Source organism: Hemitrygon akajei, chromosome 18 (genome assembly GCF_048418815.1).
Source record: "Hemitrygon akajei chromosome 18, sHemAka1.3, whole genome shotgun sequence".
NCBI classification, from domain to species: Eukaryota; Metazoa; Chordata; class Chondrichthyes; order Myliobatiformes; family Dasyatidae; genus Hemitrygon; species Hemitrygon akajei.
Window position 1 is genome coordinate 48,663,191 of NC_133141.1, and position 15,551 is coordinate 48,678,741.

General features: G+C 35.1%; 2 protein-coding genes across 5 annotated transcripts in view; one reads left to right on the forward strand and one right to left on the reverse strand.

Annotated features, from left to right (window-relative positions):
• Window positions 1-5,060, forward strand: part of nags (N-acetylglutamate synthase) — a 33,227-nt gene extending 28,167 nt beyond the window's left edge. For both annotated transcript variants that reach the window (XM_073071624.1, XM_073071625.1), the window contains one exon: window positions 1,713-5,060. In XM_073071624.1, coding sequence (XP_072927725.1) covers window positions 1,713-1,890 — 178 coding nt within the window. In that variant the 3' untranslated portion in view covers window positions 1,891-5,060. The remainder of the gene's footprint in view (window positions 1-1,712) is intronic.
• tmem101 (transmembrane protein 101) overlaps window positions 1-15,551 on the reverse strand; it is a 70,656-nt gene that overhangs the window by 46,161 nt on the left and 8,944 nt on the right. For 2 of the 3 annotated variants that reach the window (XM_073071628.1, XM_073071627.1), the window contains exon 4: window positions 15,388-15,448. In XM_073071628.1, the coding sequence (XP_072927729.1) occupies window positions 15,388-15,448 (61 nt within the window). Of the gene's footprint in view, window positions 1-12,733; window positions 15,449-15,551 lie in introns of those variants that run through there. The other variant, XM_073071626.1, reaches the window with a different exon arrangement.

Consider the following 15,551-nt stretch of genomic DNA (forward strand, 5'->3'; position numbering starts at 1 on the left):
TGCGTGGAAAATCAAACCCAGCAACATAGATTCTCAGAACAGTTGCTGCCATTCTATGCATTCCTGTGCTATTGACCAGGTAGGTGTCTGGTTTGCTTCCAGCTACCATCAGTAACCCACCCCTTGCTGTGTTACTTTCTCTAAACCCCGCTCATTGTACTTTGGGATTGACCTCAACACCCCTCCAGCTAGCCACCTCACCAGACCCCAGCTAGTCTCACCCTCTACAGTTCTAAGCTCTCTGGCATCTGTTTTTTAGCTCAAGTGAGAATGGTTAATCACACCCATGAGAAATACAACAACTCACTGCTAAAAGCAGATGGACACTTCTCTTAGAAATTTGGTTTCAAATTAAGTTTAAATATTAAAACGGTAGCTTGACGTAAAATACATGCGTGTATATACCACATGTAAAATTCTATACAAATTTGGGACAGCAAATAATGAAAACTGCAGAGCCTGTTATTGTATCCATAAATCGACATATGTCTATGTATCTCTGGTCAATTCAACAATTACCATTCTCCTTATATCTTTCCCATCTTTCTTCTTATTACCACAGATGTTTATTGTCAGCACTCTCCTTACTTTATGTCTGATCCATTTCCCCCTCAACCCCACATAAGACCTTCTTATGGTCTTAGATGGGGTTGAGAGGGATATGGATCAGACATGCTGACGTGGTTGAAGAGGCTTGATGGACTGAATGGCCTAATTCTGCTCCTATGTTTTATGGTCTTATACTTCTGTTAATGTCTTAATTTTATTCTGCTGTTGTTAATTCTCCAATTGTTAAGTGTACTTGCATAACATACAGCTACATTAGCAAAGATAAGAGGGAGTTGAGGGCCAAGAGAGAACCCAAGATCCCAAATGCCATAGAAACTAATTTACAGATGTAAATGATAACCACCTGCTCTGAGATTTTGGTGTATTTGTCAAATGATTACACCACAGTATGCAAAACTAAATGTTCATGTTTCCAGTTTAATAGAAAGGTCTGGACAGCTTCAGGATCTATTGGGTTCTTAATCTGAAACCAGCTTTTGTTAAGGCAGTCGGGACAAAGAGGTTTTGTGTTCTCCCAATTTTCACATATTTAAGCTAAAATAAACACCCTTACTCCCTGAAGCCAGCTTGTTCCTTGTTCAACTGCTCTTTCAGTGTATATGTCAATTTTTTTTTACATTGTGGTTAACCTTGTCTGCCATCTGTACAACCACTTTAAGACAGATCTTGGGCTTAATTACTAAGAGTAGGATCCGCTGTACTTCTCCACCTGTGCACACACACTCTCATTCAATATAGCATAGAGTCCAATATGTGGCTACTCGCAGAGGCCCCTAGTGGCACCATGGTTGAATAGGCTCAGGAGATACTCTGCTTCATCTTTGATTGTCTGCATCCCTCAGTGCAAAAAGTTGAAGCTATAAATCCATAGAATTCTTTCCCTCTTGATTAGAACATGATTAGTTGGTTCAGTTAAAATGTATCTTTTTTTCCAATTAAACTAAATGCCTGTCTTTATTGAAAACATCCTCATTGGGCTTACACGATAGTGGTGTGTGTGTGTGTTGATTTTTTCTTAATTCCATTACCCCTTTATGCTATTTTTTTACTCTATGTATATTTTTCCTAAAGAGTTACTGTAATTTATTGCTACCATTGTCACTCAGTGCACAACCAATTTTAGATGCCTTTCACTTGTGCAGGTATTTCAAGCAATGTGATGGAAGCTTTGCAACTGGACAATGGATAGTGTTTTGGTATGGCCTATCAAATATGCGTGACTCTTATTGCCTGGTGGACTATGCAGAAAATTTACCTGATTCTTTTATCAAATCAAAGGAGCCTGTAAATGAGCAAACCTCGTCTATGACGGAAAACTAACTCTCTTCACTTAATGGATTCTTTTTCCATCTATGTCCAAAGAATCAATTTTACTTTAAGGTTAGACATGCTTCAGTTTTGGCAAAGATTATGGTTTAAATCGCTCCACCTTTTGTAAAAGTCTAACTTCAAATACTACTAATGGTATAAGACGGAAAATTTCCACTTAAATTGGCAAAGCATAAGTGAATAAAACCAAAGCAGATGAAACCTCCCATTAATGTGATGGTCTAAAAGCTAACTACACAGGATTGTGATCTTTTGTGGTAGGATAGTGCAAAGTAGTAAGTAAACTTCCTTTAACTGAAAGATTTATTATAATGGGAAAGGAGTGCATGGGCTACCTGACAAAATGACTCTCAATCAGATTGTTCAGGGAAACAACTGAGTATCTCTTTATGAAGTGGGGGGAGTCAGGTTGATTGAACACCAAGTACAGTTAGTTTGGACATTCTCATACCCTATTTTATATTCTGACATTAGTGGGTGGAAGGTTATGTTGGGAGTGTAGAATGGCTGATCCCAGATGATCAAATTTCATTGGTACTTTTCAAAGGCACAGTTGGCTTTGTTCAAAAAACAACACTATGTAGTTTTGCTGCTCCTTCTAATGTCAGAGAGCATAGAAGTAGACTGGAAGGTCCTGCCTGCTTCAGGAATGGGGAACAAGGGCCATTCATCAAAAAGGTACCGCCTGGGAAGGATCACAGGATGATCAATTGAAATGTCCTTTCTCCAAAGGAACAGCTTCTTGTCTATATTCTTGCTCTATAAATAGAAGCTAAATATTTATATATTCGTAATGGAAGTGGTCCAGCATTAAGGATTGGAACATCAGTTGACTGAAATAAATGTCCTAGAATAATTCTAAGATGCATTGTGTACTTAAACAGTTTGTGCCAGATTTTCAGTTCATTGTGGCAACATTTTTATTCCATTTTCATGGTGATGGAAATCTTTCATCATCACTTCCTAGAAACATGATCAGCCCGCTTTATACATTTTGTATACTCAACAAAAAGCAAATTCTTTTGAAACTATTGACTTGCATGCCTGCTTTTGTACAGTTAATCTATTACCAGATCAAAACAGTGGTTATATAATGTAAAATTTTTGGAAGAATACAAAAGTGCTGGAATCAAGACAACTTTAGATCCAGCATTCATGGTTTTTTAAAATTAGTCTTTATGCATCTGCAATCCTTCTCAAAGTCTTAAATTTTGATTGTAAAATATTGAAACATAGTTTTAATTGCATGAATGAAATTGCCAAATACTTCCTTTCTGATACCTCCTTGTGATAATACTTTGAATTTTGAATTCTTGAGGGCTTTCATCACAAACACCACCTCAGTGGAAATCTATTATGGGAGAAGGGAAGGTCTATCTTTTAGTAATCTAATGTTAGATACTAGAATAACATAGTGAGTGCTTAGAGTGGTTATAGCAGTGACTTAATTTATGTATCAGTACACTGATCATAGATGGGTACATTTATGAGAATTTGCATCTAGTGTAAAATCTAGTTCTGCTATAGCTATTCTCCTTATTAATGGTGCATTTATTTTTATGTAGATTCTGTCCATTAATAGAGTAAAAATAGGATTCAGCATAAACCATGTAATTTCTTCCTATATAACTATTCTTTTTAAAAAAATCAAATGATACTACTTTTGTAACATGAAATGTTGAATCCTTATAATTTTTTTATAACTGGAAAGTATTTGCTGCTACAATGTTCTTTGGGCTATAACTTACCAACAAGGGTTGTATGAAACAAGCTGCCAGAAACAGTGGTAGTGGTAGAGATGGTTACAGTTACACCATTTAAAAGACATTTTGACAAGTCCATCGATAGGAAGGGTTTAAGAGGATGTGGCCAGGTGCTGCAAATGGCATCTTGGTTGACATGGACAATTTGGGTCAACGGGCCTGTTTCTCTGTTTTATAACTCTATGAATCTAATATCCACTTATAAAGTACATTTGGGAATTGTAAAATGCTGAGAGATAAATTTGCTATTATCTAGTTTTATAAATTGTGGTGGATTCCAGTGGGTCACCGTTAATAGATAACCTGTGGCTGTATAGATTTAAAAATGCAACAAAACCAATAGTCTGTTTCTCCAAATGTCAGTTCTTTTAAATTGGATGCATCTGCCCTAATTCTTTTCAGATACACCAAGGCGAAAATTGACTATGGATAGCAATGCTTAACATGTACATAATTCTTGGGTGGGGGTTGTTCTTTGCCTTGCACACACATTTATGTTGAATTTAATGAAATTGAATGCAGAATACTAGTCGCCAATACTTTGTGTGTTTAGCAAAGAAATTGAAACCTCAAGTAATTTTGTTAGCATAATGGTTAGGGTCATTCAATGCCATTTGTGATTGTTGTAACCATTTGTGATTTGTGAGCAGTAAAGTTACTGAGCACTACATCTCTGATAACATATGACGCAATCTATTTTTGTCCAGTATCATGAGACAGTAAAATAAACATAAAAAGGCCATAAGTCATAGAATGGACTGACTTCGAAAAACATTTGTAGAGGTAACAGATAACATTACTTAAATATTGAAAGACATTAGAGTTACATGCCAAATGTCAGATTCATCTCAGGAAAATTAAATTCACAAATATTTCAATTATTTCAAATATGAATTACTTATATGAGATATTTTAATCAATTTTGCATTTATTTTAACTGGACAAATGTTTATTTGTATGCTCCTCTGTTTAAGTGCTTCCCAGTCTAAATTAAAATTTTCTTCAATACATCACAATAAAATTATAAATATCATGGAATTGGAGGGAAAAAAACATTTTCTTTACAAAATAAATTGGAAATTGCCCAGATTAACATAGTGCCTGTATGTGAATCACTGCTTGGATGCATTTATGTGTAATCCACTTGAGTCACATAGCTCATTTAATTAGTGCTGTACTGTTTCCATCATAGTCAGATGGAAACAAACCTACAATTGCCCAATTGCCCCCTTTTCTATTGAGGCAAAGAAGGGAGAGATATACCTGAAGTCTAGCTATGAACACTGTCCTGCTTGTAAAGTGTACATGAATAATAGTCTTTGATTGAAATAATCCTTGTGACTGAGTAGCAATCATTTGCTGGTAGGGTCTCATACATGAATAAAGATGATATTGATACACCTGGATGTTTCCTGTTTTTTACCATGTATTTTATTCTAACAATATACCTTTTTATAGGCTTGGTTTTGCATTATTCTTTATTGTAACTAAATCTGACAGTTTTCTTAAAAATTAAAAAAAATCATCTTTCAATGTCTTGAATGGAAGAAAAAACCTGTTTTTGGAAAAACAAGAACCGCTACATCCTAGGCTTTATTCTGCCAATGTTTTCAGATTTTAGCCTCATAGAAATTGTGCTAAACATTGGTTATGCTTCCACATAAACAGTTAATTCACATAGCCATTCGAATGTATGACAAGCAGATTGTACACGATGGTATAAAATGAAAGTTGTCAAGGTATAAGTCCTTAATGTATGCAATTCTGTACCTTTTACCACAGAGCAATTTTCTTGTATTTAAGCAATTTACATGAAGTGGTGAAGTTAGAAACATGTTTTTGATATTCTGATGACAAGGGTCACTTTCTACCACAGGCTTCTTTGGTTATTGCTCCACTGAAATTTCAGTTTACATGGCTGAAATTTACTGTTTGGTATCTCTTTTTTCTTCAGTTCAGTGTCCAAACCCATTATGACAGCTCTAATTCATTCACTTGCATTGCCTCAAATTATGGACCACTTCACTTAAATGTTGTTTTTGCCATACATAAGCTACTAAAACATTGTTTTGAAAGTATGCAATTTCCTGTAAATAGATTAATTGTTATAGATATTGTTTGGTTGTTGTGGCTGCTAAGTTGAAAGTATGATAGCCAAGCCAGAGTCTCTTCTTTTCCAGCAGCCACAGGTGTGTAGTTTATAAGGAACACTGCCTAACATTTAAGAACCAAAACCCTGTCTAAATTCTCTGCATTCAATGTACAAAAGAAATGAAATTATTGCAACAAGAATGTGGCAGAAATAAATAATAAGCCTTTTTTTTAAACTCACTTCAAGGCAGAAACACATACAAATATTTAAAATTGTTATGTTCAAAGTACTGGTTTAGAGTTCCATATGTTAATCTAGTGAATTAAGATATTCAACACAGCATTATAGCAATGGACAGATTGGATAGATTTTATTTAATACCACTGTTATGCAACACATATTAAGGATAAACATATGTGGAACAGTGCTGATTTTTTTAAACAGAAAATTGGGTACAGTTAAGTATCGACCAGAGCCCATGGCTGACATGATGTAATGGACACTATGAAATGTGAAAAAATATTTATTGATTTTTTAAGTCTCTCTCCAATATTGCACAGCACCCGCTTTAGTATGATTTTATGAAGGTTGCCAATATGATTAGGCCTACAAAACTGCCAATTAATGTCCTTCCTTACTCTTCAGTCTTTAATTGCAGAACAAAAGACACAGGCAGAACCCGGGTTACGTAAGGGTTCCTGAGAACTGTCCATAAGCCGGTTTCTCCGTAAGTCAGAAACATCTGTTTTCTCTTGTCCAAAATACACTTGCTATAATTCTTTCATTTCATTGAATATACCCTCTAACACCACCCATAATTAAACTAATGAAATATATACTATATCCAATCATGATAATCTGGAAGAATGTTTCAAAAATGTGTGGGAAAATACAATGAAGTAAGCAGGCTTTAGATTAAACATCAAGAATTTTTTAACTAAATGGTTAGAAGTCCCAGAATGTTATTGCATTGAAAAAGAGAAGATACTTCTATCTGTACCAGCTTTCTGAAATTGTTACATCTTAATCCCATGTCCTTGCCCTTCACAATTAGAAAAAGATCCAGCCCTTTTTTAAAAAAAGTGTGAATTCTTCCAGTATTAATACATGTGGAAAATGATTTCTCTAACTTTCCATTCTTTCAGTGAAGATTTATCCCCTGGATTCACACAATATTGAACAGATCTCATCTTAGCTGCTTCATAGTGATTTTTTTTTTAAAGACCTTGGTCTTTAGTTATTTTAAGGGAATGCTGAGTCTTAGCTGAAGTAGAGGCTAGCACATAAAATGGAGCACAAAAGCCTCTAAAAGGAATTGCCATTATTTCTTTTCCAGGACCCACAGGTTGTATCCTAATCTGTAAATTGAAAGTGCGTCTTACTAAAAACTACAAAAGTAGAGACAAGGAGTCTTAATAATACTTCATGCTTACACCCACTTACTGGCTCAAAAATCATTTCCACCCTAGAAGTGGCAATGCTAACAGTGTGTGTCAGTATACACAAGTGGAAAAATAGTGGGAAGGTGAAAGGTCACAAAGTATCCAATAGTGATTGGGAGTTATTTTCACTATTTTGATGCCACAGTTGTGACTGAGTGGACAGCACTGTTGCCTTAGTGAATCTGTAATTCTGTTATACTCTGTGGAAAAGGACAGCTCCAAATATCAATCACCACATAAAAATGTTTAACCAAGGAAGATTCCCTTGGGGAAAAAAAATGACCAAATTGCTAGAAATGTATAGTTCAACACCAAAAGAAATGGGACTTTTTCACAACACAGATGCAGCCAGCAGAGTACTTCTGTAATTTAGTGTCAGAATCATATCTAATTTGTGTACAGGAACTTCCCATAAAATATGGAATAATATGACAAATGGATCTTAATAACAATTCAATTTTTCTCTACTCACTGCCTGAGCTGCTGGGCATTTCTGACATTCTTCTTATTGTTACACGTCTGAGAAATAGCTCTGCTCGTAATTAAACAACTTTAATGTGTTCCTTGGTCTGTTTTCTTTCTAATTGCCCTCATTAATAAATGAGCCAAATGGAATCACTTTAACAGCCTGTCTCCCCCTATCAGAGATATTCCCTCACCCACTCAACAACACAAAAATAACTTGTTTTCTCACTTTCCAAGTTCTGATGAAGGGTCACAGCACCATGGTCAAACAGAATGGAAATAGGCCATTCAGCCTACCAGACCATCAAGCAAAAGAGGTGATGCTGGAGTTCAATATATGAAGAATGATCTCTGGAGTGACAGATGGCCTTTTAAATAAGGATGTATTATTATTATTATTATTATTATTATTATCATCTCAGATTATCAATTAGGTAGATTACCAATTTCTTTGAAATTTGAGATTGCCATTTATGCTCATCTTTAAAGTGGGATTCCCTGAAACATTAATTCATTCTTTCTCATTAACTTTTTGTCTTTCCACAAATCCTCCCTTGACCTGAATTTTTCCTTTTTTTTTTGTAAAACGTGATGCAAGCCTTGGTTTTTGTACTTTTAAGACTGTGCTCATCTTGCTCTAACAAAATTTACTCCAATCTATACTTTTAATAGCTTTGCTTCATTGATTTATTATTTAATATGGAAAAACATAGGAAGGTTAAGTTATTGGAACAGCATCCAATGTTTCTGGACCATTGATCCAGAGGTATGTTTGGAATCCACCCTGACAGCTGGAACATGAAAATTCAAGAAGCTAAGTAAAATCTGGAATTTTAAAAAAGCTGTCTCAGTAACTCAAGACTGTTGCAGGAATGCATATGGTTTATGGAAAGAAATCAGCTACTCTTCACTGGTCTAGCCTATATGCAGCTCCAGTAACAGTTAATTCTTAACTTTGACATGTAAAATTACTTATTCCTCCCTCAACAGCCATAGAATAGAAATCATTTATTTGAAAATCAAACTAACTAGATATGTAGGAAATCTGAAAGTGCTCAGCTGGAGGGAGAAACATAGTCAATGTTTCTTCAAAACTGCAGAAATGATAAAGTTAATTGTAGAAACAATTGATGAGAACAAAGGAAATGTTGCTGATAATGTGGAGACCAAGACTACCCAGGTGTCACACCGCTTGCAGAACTATCTAGTTATGAATAAAGATAGTCCAAAAAATGTTAGAGACAGGAAACTGCTGGAACTGTAAGAGGCAGAGTGCAGCAGTTGCTGGAAATCTGAAATAAAAATATTGGAAATTAGAGCATGAAGGTAAATGACATTAAAACCAGCTAATTCATACACATTCAGAAATGGTGACGTTTGACATTGCTGAATTTAATATTGGAGTTCCAAGGCTTCAAGATGTCTAAAAGGAAGATGAGGTGCTGCTCTCTAATTTACATTAGGAGTCATTCGTTGTAGGAGGCCAGAGTAGTGAAGTCTGAGAGAGAAATAGAGATTCAGAGTGATAGGTGACTAGAAGCTCAGGGTTGCCTTTGCAGATGGAACGGCAGTGAGCTGCAAAGCTAGCACCAAACCTGCAATTGCCTTTGCAGAAAGCCTCATTCTGTCCTTTCCAGCTACCTATGATTTTAGTTCTCCAACTCACTCCCACTCTGACCTCTCATCTGCAACTACTTAAACTGTTCTTTAGAATTTCCAAATATAAAAGCATAGGTTTTTTATTCATAAGGAAATGCAGACTATTACTAGCAATGCTGGCATTTCATAAACATGAGACTATTTGCAGATGCCAGAAATCCAAAGCAACATACATAAAATGGTGAAGGAACTCAGCAGGCAGCATCTATGGAAATGAATAAACAGTTGATGTTTCGGGCCAAGACCCTTCTTCAGGATATTTATTGCTTATCCATAATTTTCCTTGAGAAATTGGCAATGAGCAACCTCAATGATCTACTCATGCAAATGGAAAAGATTCTCCCCTCCAATATGGAGTTCCAAGATCCTAATCAAGCAACAATGAAGGAATAACACATCATTCTTACTGGGAACGTTGTGCAAATTGAAACTTGATGGTGATAATATTTTCAAATACCTGCTGGCCTTGTGCTTTTAGAAGGTAGAGACTGCATTTAAGATGGATTGTCAAAGGAAACACATAATTCATGATCATATAGCAGAGGAAAAATCAACAAAGCAGGTGAATTTTTTAGACTAAACAAATATGTTCGGTGTGCAGTTTGGAAGGCAAGCTGCAGCCACTGGTGTCTGCATCTGCTGCCTTTACCCTTCTTGGTGGCAGAATTCATGGGCTAGAGAGGCATTGTTAGGCATTTTGTAGATTGCATACACTCAGCTTCAGTGAAGAGAAGTCAGGTGACCGCTCTGACATGGATGTCATTGAGCTTCCCAACATTGATTATTCTTAGTTATTTGTTGCTAAAGTAAATTTATTCATGAAAACGTCAAGGAAAATTGATAAGAATTTTGTGAAAAACGTTCCCCCCCCCCCCCCCCCAAGGATTAAAGAATGACACAAAACATGCTTTGAAACTTTATTAGATTTAATATTGAAGTTTACTTTTACATTCAATTTGTATTTTAAACTAGAGAGAAACATTTGATATAATTCTAACCTTTAAATAATTAATGGTTTAAACATAAACTATGGAAGCTACCCAGTGAAAAAGATGATTTGAACCTTTTAATAAAATTTATGCATTGGCTGAAAATAAGAAACTGGAAAAGCACATTCATTGCTAATTGGCTGCTGAGAAACAGTATACCATCAATTCCATTAATTTTAAAATCTGAATCATTTTTGAAAATATTTTCCCATTTCCCATACTGACCACATTTTTAAAATTGTTTGGAAAATAAATGTGAGCAAACATTTCAATGCATTGTTTTTTAAAATTGTTCCTGCAGCCATACCGCATTGAAACAGCCTTCCAACCTGTTGTGTCTGTGCCAATCATCAAGCACTCATGTTGACTTAAGTATTTTCCCTCCTGGATCACCATCAATTGTAGCAATCCCAATTCCTGCCAACCCCTCCTCAATTCTCCTGCCACAGGCCTATGCCAATTATATTTTTAACAACAGTCTATTTGTCAGCACGTATTTAAAATGTGGGAGGAAAGTGGAGCACTTGGGGTGGTGTGGGGGAGAATCCACAGTCACAGAGAGAGCGTGGTAATGTCAAGATCATACATGGCCTTGAGAGTCATGAGAGAATGGTCTAACTGCTGTACCACTGTGCTATTCAAATAATCTTCAATGGTCAGTGTGGGTAACTTGCTTGAACTAAGTAAATTGGGAATAATTTGCAAATTTTATTAACCTCATGTCTCAGTGTAAGGGTCTTCAAATTCAGCTGCTTTACATTAGAATCTACACATACCTTTTTCATGACTAAGACTTATGATCCCATCCTCCTACAAATGACTAAAATCACTGTTCATGGCATCTTGTATATCACAGCACAACTAAATTATATTTAGCTTTTCAATCCTTTGCCTTTGAAGGATAAATTACCAAGGGAAATGAAAACTGATTTTATATAATTAAGATTCAGACTTTGCAGTGGGTGCATGAACTCTTTTTCCACGTATTGCAATACATTTTGCAAGCATCTTCATGAACTAAAATTTTCCCATTACTAAAAATCTCCCGTATTTACAGGGTCACAAAAGTCAATACATTTGGAGAAAGACCTTGATAAGTAATTGGGGTTAGAGAAAGAGGGAAAAATAATTCCTGCCATTTAATTACAAAACAGCTTGACATTAGCATCACTGCACAACAAGGTTATGTAAACAATTTATGCAAGTGCACACAGAAAATAATTCATGGTTACTAGTTCAAGTTTCAATTAGTAAGTAGATTAATAAAGGTTTGTTTATCCAAAGAGAATCCTATAGATGGTCCGTTTTATTATTATACAACTACGATTGCAGCCATTTAAGCAATGATTTCTAATGAGATGAGCTTATGTTTTCAGAATTATAATATTTTGGCATAAAATACAAAGAATTTTCACATCTGGTAATGATGAATTTTGATAGAATTTCTTTGGAATTTGACCAACATGGTAAGACTCAAACACTTCATTACAAAACAAGTTTGCTTTTGAAGTTTTAAACTAATTGTTACAATTTCCCCTCATTCAAATGACTGACAAAAGTAAATGAAATTGAAAAATTAGATTTCACATCTATGTACCAGAATTACTGCACATTTCATATAAAAAAATCCTTAGGGAATATTCTCCAAACAAATATTGTATTTTGGTTAAAGCTGCAATAAATGCCAAGTACTTTCTCACATCAGAATGCTACATAAATAATGAGGGATGATGTAATGATGAAATTTGGCTCAAGAAGCTACAAAATCATTGTCTTTCACAAGGAAAAATAAAATTTGCACTTTGGTATGGTATAAGTAAACAAAAAGATTTCATACCAAATTGGATTTCAATAGATTTTCCTTGAAATGATTAAATTAGCAACATCCACCTTGAACAAATTTAGAAAAAAGTACTTAAATCCAAATAATTCATGTACAATGTCAATCAGCCAAGAAACTGTAAATGTTTGAATTGCAACTATGTTAGTGCTATTATTGCCATTGCATTTTAAACTTTATGCTTGGATCAAATTCTACTAACTACAGAAAGCAAGCTGGTCTGGGAGGGGAGAAAAGAAAAAGAGGCAATGGAGTATGCTTTAGCAGTGATGCTGTGTGGTAAGGAAGTGGGCGTGGATAAGGATGTGTGTATCTATGTGTGCTGGCAAAATGCATGTATGTGCATCCAATGGATATAGGCACTTGCGCATCATCACGTGCTAAGTCTATACAGCAGAGCCTGCTCATCAGTCATTTTGGACCAAGATATCATGCTGACAAGACCCTAAGGCAATTGGTATGTAACATTATTCCCAATTTTAAAGAAGTCACACAGAGGCATCACCCACTCCTCACTCAAGAAGAAGCAAGATATCCTTCCTTGTGAGTGCAAGCTATGAATAAAGTAACTCAATTTTAATAAGTCAGTTAAAATGACAAACTTTTTAATGACTACAAACTAATTACAGCTTGGGGCACACTTGAGTTGACTGGTAACCTATTCAGTTTCTATTCAGATTGAAAATAGAATACGTGCATAAAAATTATCCATGGAAAATTACCAATCACTTCGTGCTTTAAACAAAAGAGCATTCAAATCATTCTATAGTTAACTTCATTTGAACAGCTCCTTAGGCTTAATGAAAGCCATTTTGTCATTTACTATATTTATAGTGAAAATTTTACTCCCAATCTATACACTCACAATTTGAAACAAACACTTATACAATATCGATCAACCTACAAGGAACAGAAGTGAGTGGATTGAATCCAACTGATGCAAAAATTACCACCACCCACTTAATCTAAACATACTATTCATGGAGAAAAGTAACGACGATAATATTGTCAAGGATAGATTAACTTTCGTTTTACATTCTTCGGCAATTTCAGTACAGAGCACAGAAACTCTACAGGCTTCAATACGACCAAAATATAATTAGATTTACAGACATTTTCAGAACGAGTTACAAGGCTGCTACAGTTTTACCTTGTACAATATTGATCCCATTTTTTCAAATTATCCAGGTGCCACAGTTCACAAGCACTTCAATTGACAAGCCAAATTACTTCAACATATAGCATGTTCTGTGGTGAAATCATGTGTTTTTTATGCTCTCCTTAAAATGCTCATTTAAGTTCTTTTTATTCCTGCATAAGTATTCACAAATACAACATAAAAATTCGGAAATTCCAAATATTTATATATGGTAGGCATTGGTCTCTTTTTGTTTTAATTAAATGTCTATTTGCTTAAAATTGTAATGCATTTCTGGATATTTGCTTACAGAAATGGAAGTCCTTTGCACTTCAGTGAAATCACAATGAAAAAATTAGAATAATGTAACTTAACTATTTTAAAGAGACCTTGATAAATAATCCATAATTTCATCACAATCTATGGCTTCATCAATCAGAATGGGTGCACTTGCTGAACTTTTTATAAAATGATGGGAAACAAGAGATCCTCCATTTCTTCACAAAAACCAATACATTTTTGAAATCCTGACTCCACTTTTTAAATTCTGTTTTCCAAATGAGCACAACTGTTTGTGAGACTGTAATGCTTTAGTAAAATTTTGTACAGTCATCAGGGATTAGATGAAAAGATTGGGAAAGAAGAAATCTCACAGTAAATCTGAAACTATTAATTAGTCAACGTACTCCAAGAAATTCCTAAAAGTTCTATCTCTGTTTCACTCTGAAAACAGACAACTACATTAATGCAACCTGAAAAGCAACCATTAGATTATAAAAAGACAATTTTTAAACTATAACTTGACATACATCCAAATGCAACCACTCATTGTACCTCGAGTTATTAAAAGATTCACCATCAATAACCACAGCCCGCCAAAAACTGCAGATGCAGAATTGAGACAAAAAAAACCCAAAAAACATCTGTTGAAAAGTTAGATAAGTCGCTTACTTTGCAAAAAATATCAACATAACCAACATGTTTAAAACCACCATTTCACTCAAATGCTACGGCTTCATACCAACACGTACACTGCTGTGATCAACAGTATTCACTTGGACCGCAGTGTTAATTCATCATGTATTCTGGTTTACCTACCCTTCCTGCTACAGAGGTTCATGGGAAATTCTAGAGGAGTAATCCTTCAGAAACTGATAGTTAAAACTAGAGACTGCTGATGGATGAACTGACTATTGTGCTAACAAGTACAACTGGATAAAAGTTTTGTCAGTGCATCAGAGTCCAATTAAAACATTATTCAAAAACATGTCCCACATGTGGATTGTAACTGATCCACTTCCTCAAGAATTAAGGAGTTCTTCAGGCTACCAGTTAGATCAACCAATACACTAGCTGCATAGGTGTAGTTCATCTGTTTGCTCAGATAAATTGGAAAAATTGCAGCTTTAAGGGAGAAATATACTCATTCATAATAATAGAAATGTGTTGTATCATACTACTGGGAATCAAGTTATATAAATCACAAGACAATGTTGTATAAATTATAGAGCTTACTTATTATTCAAGACAGTGCATGGAATTTAGAGTGAGGATTATAAATGAACACAATGAGCCAATTTTCCAGATACATACATGTAGTGTGAAAGCCTATCCTAAAAAGTGAGACTGTGCTAGGAGCAAAATTACAGAATGTTGCCCTCAGTATGCACATTCACTAGAATCTAAGCTATTGCTCACACAGCTGTTTATCTTAAGAATTGTGTAAGAATAATAACTATACTGAAAAAATATTCAAGAACCTGTACAATTTTTTTAAATGTCAAATAAATAGCAGTACAAGGCAGTGGTTTCATTAGTGCCATGCAATGAGAAGCTCCACCTTTAAAAATCATTAGCAATCTGTGGCCAAAATGATGGCAGCACCAAAAATGCCCACATTCTGCCCAAGCAGTTTCATTTGATTCCAAAATTCAACCCGACGAGAATGGTGCCAATAGCCCACATTTCCATCAATAAACAGAACTACAATAGGCATAAGAATAGAAAGCATTTGGGCTGCAGTCCGAACACAGTATCCAGAGAGGAAAGACAAAGCCAGCACAGCATAAAGTACAAACAACAACTGCAGTGTAATTTCACCTCCTATGATGTGATTCAGATAGGCCAGGCGATCCTCCTTACTGTGCTGAAGGGAGTAAGCCTAAAGATCAAATACAATAGAATTAGAATACCAGTACTTAAACTGCCATCTATCATAACTACTGCATGTTCCAAAGAACATTTTATTTCTGCAATCTCTGCTA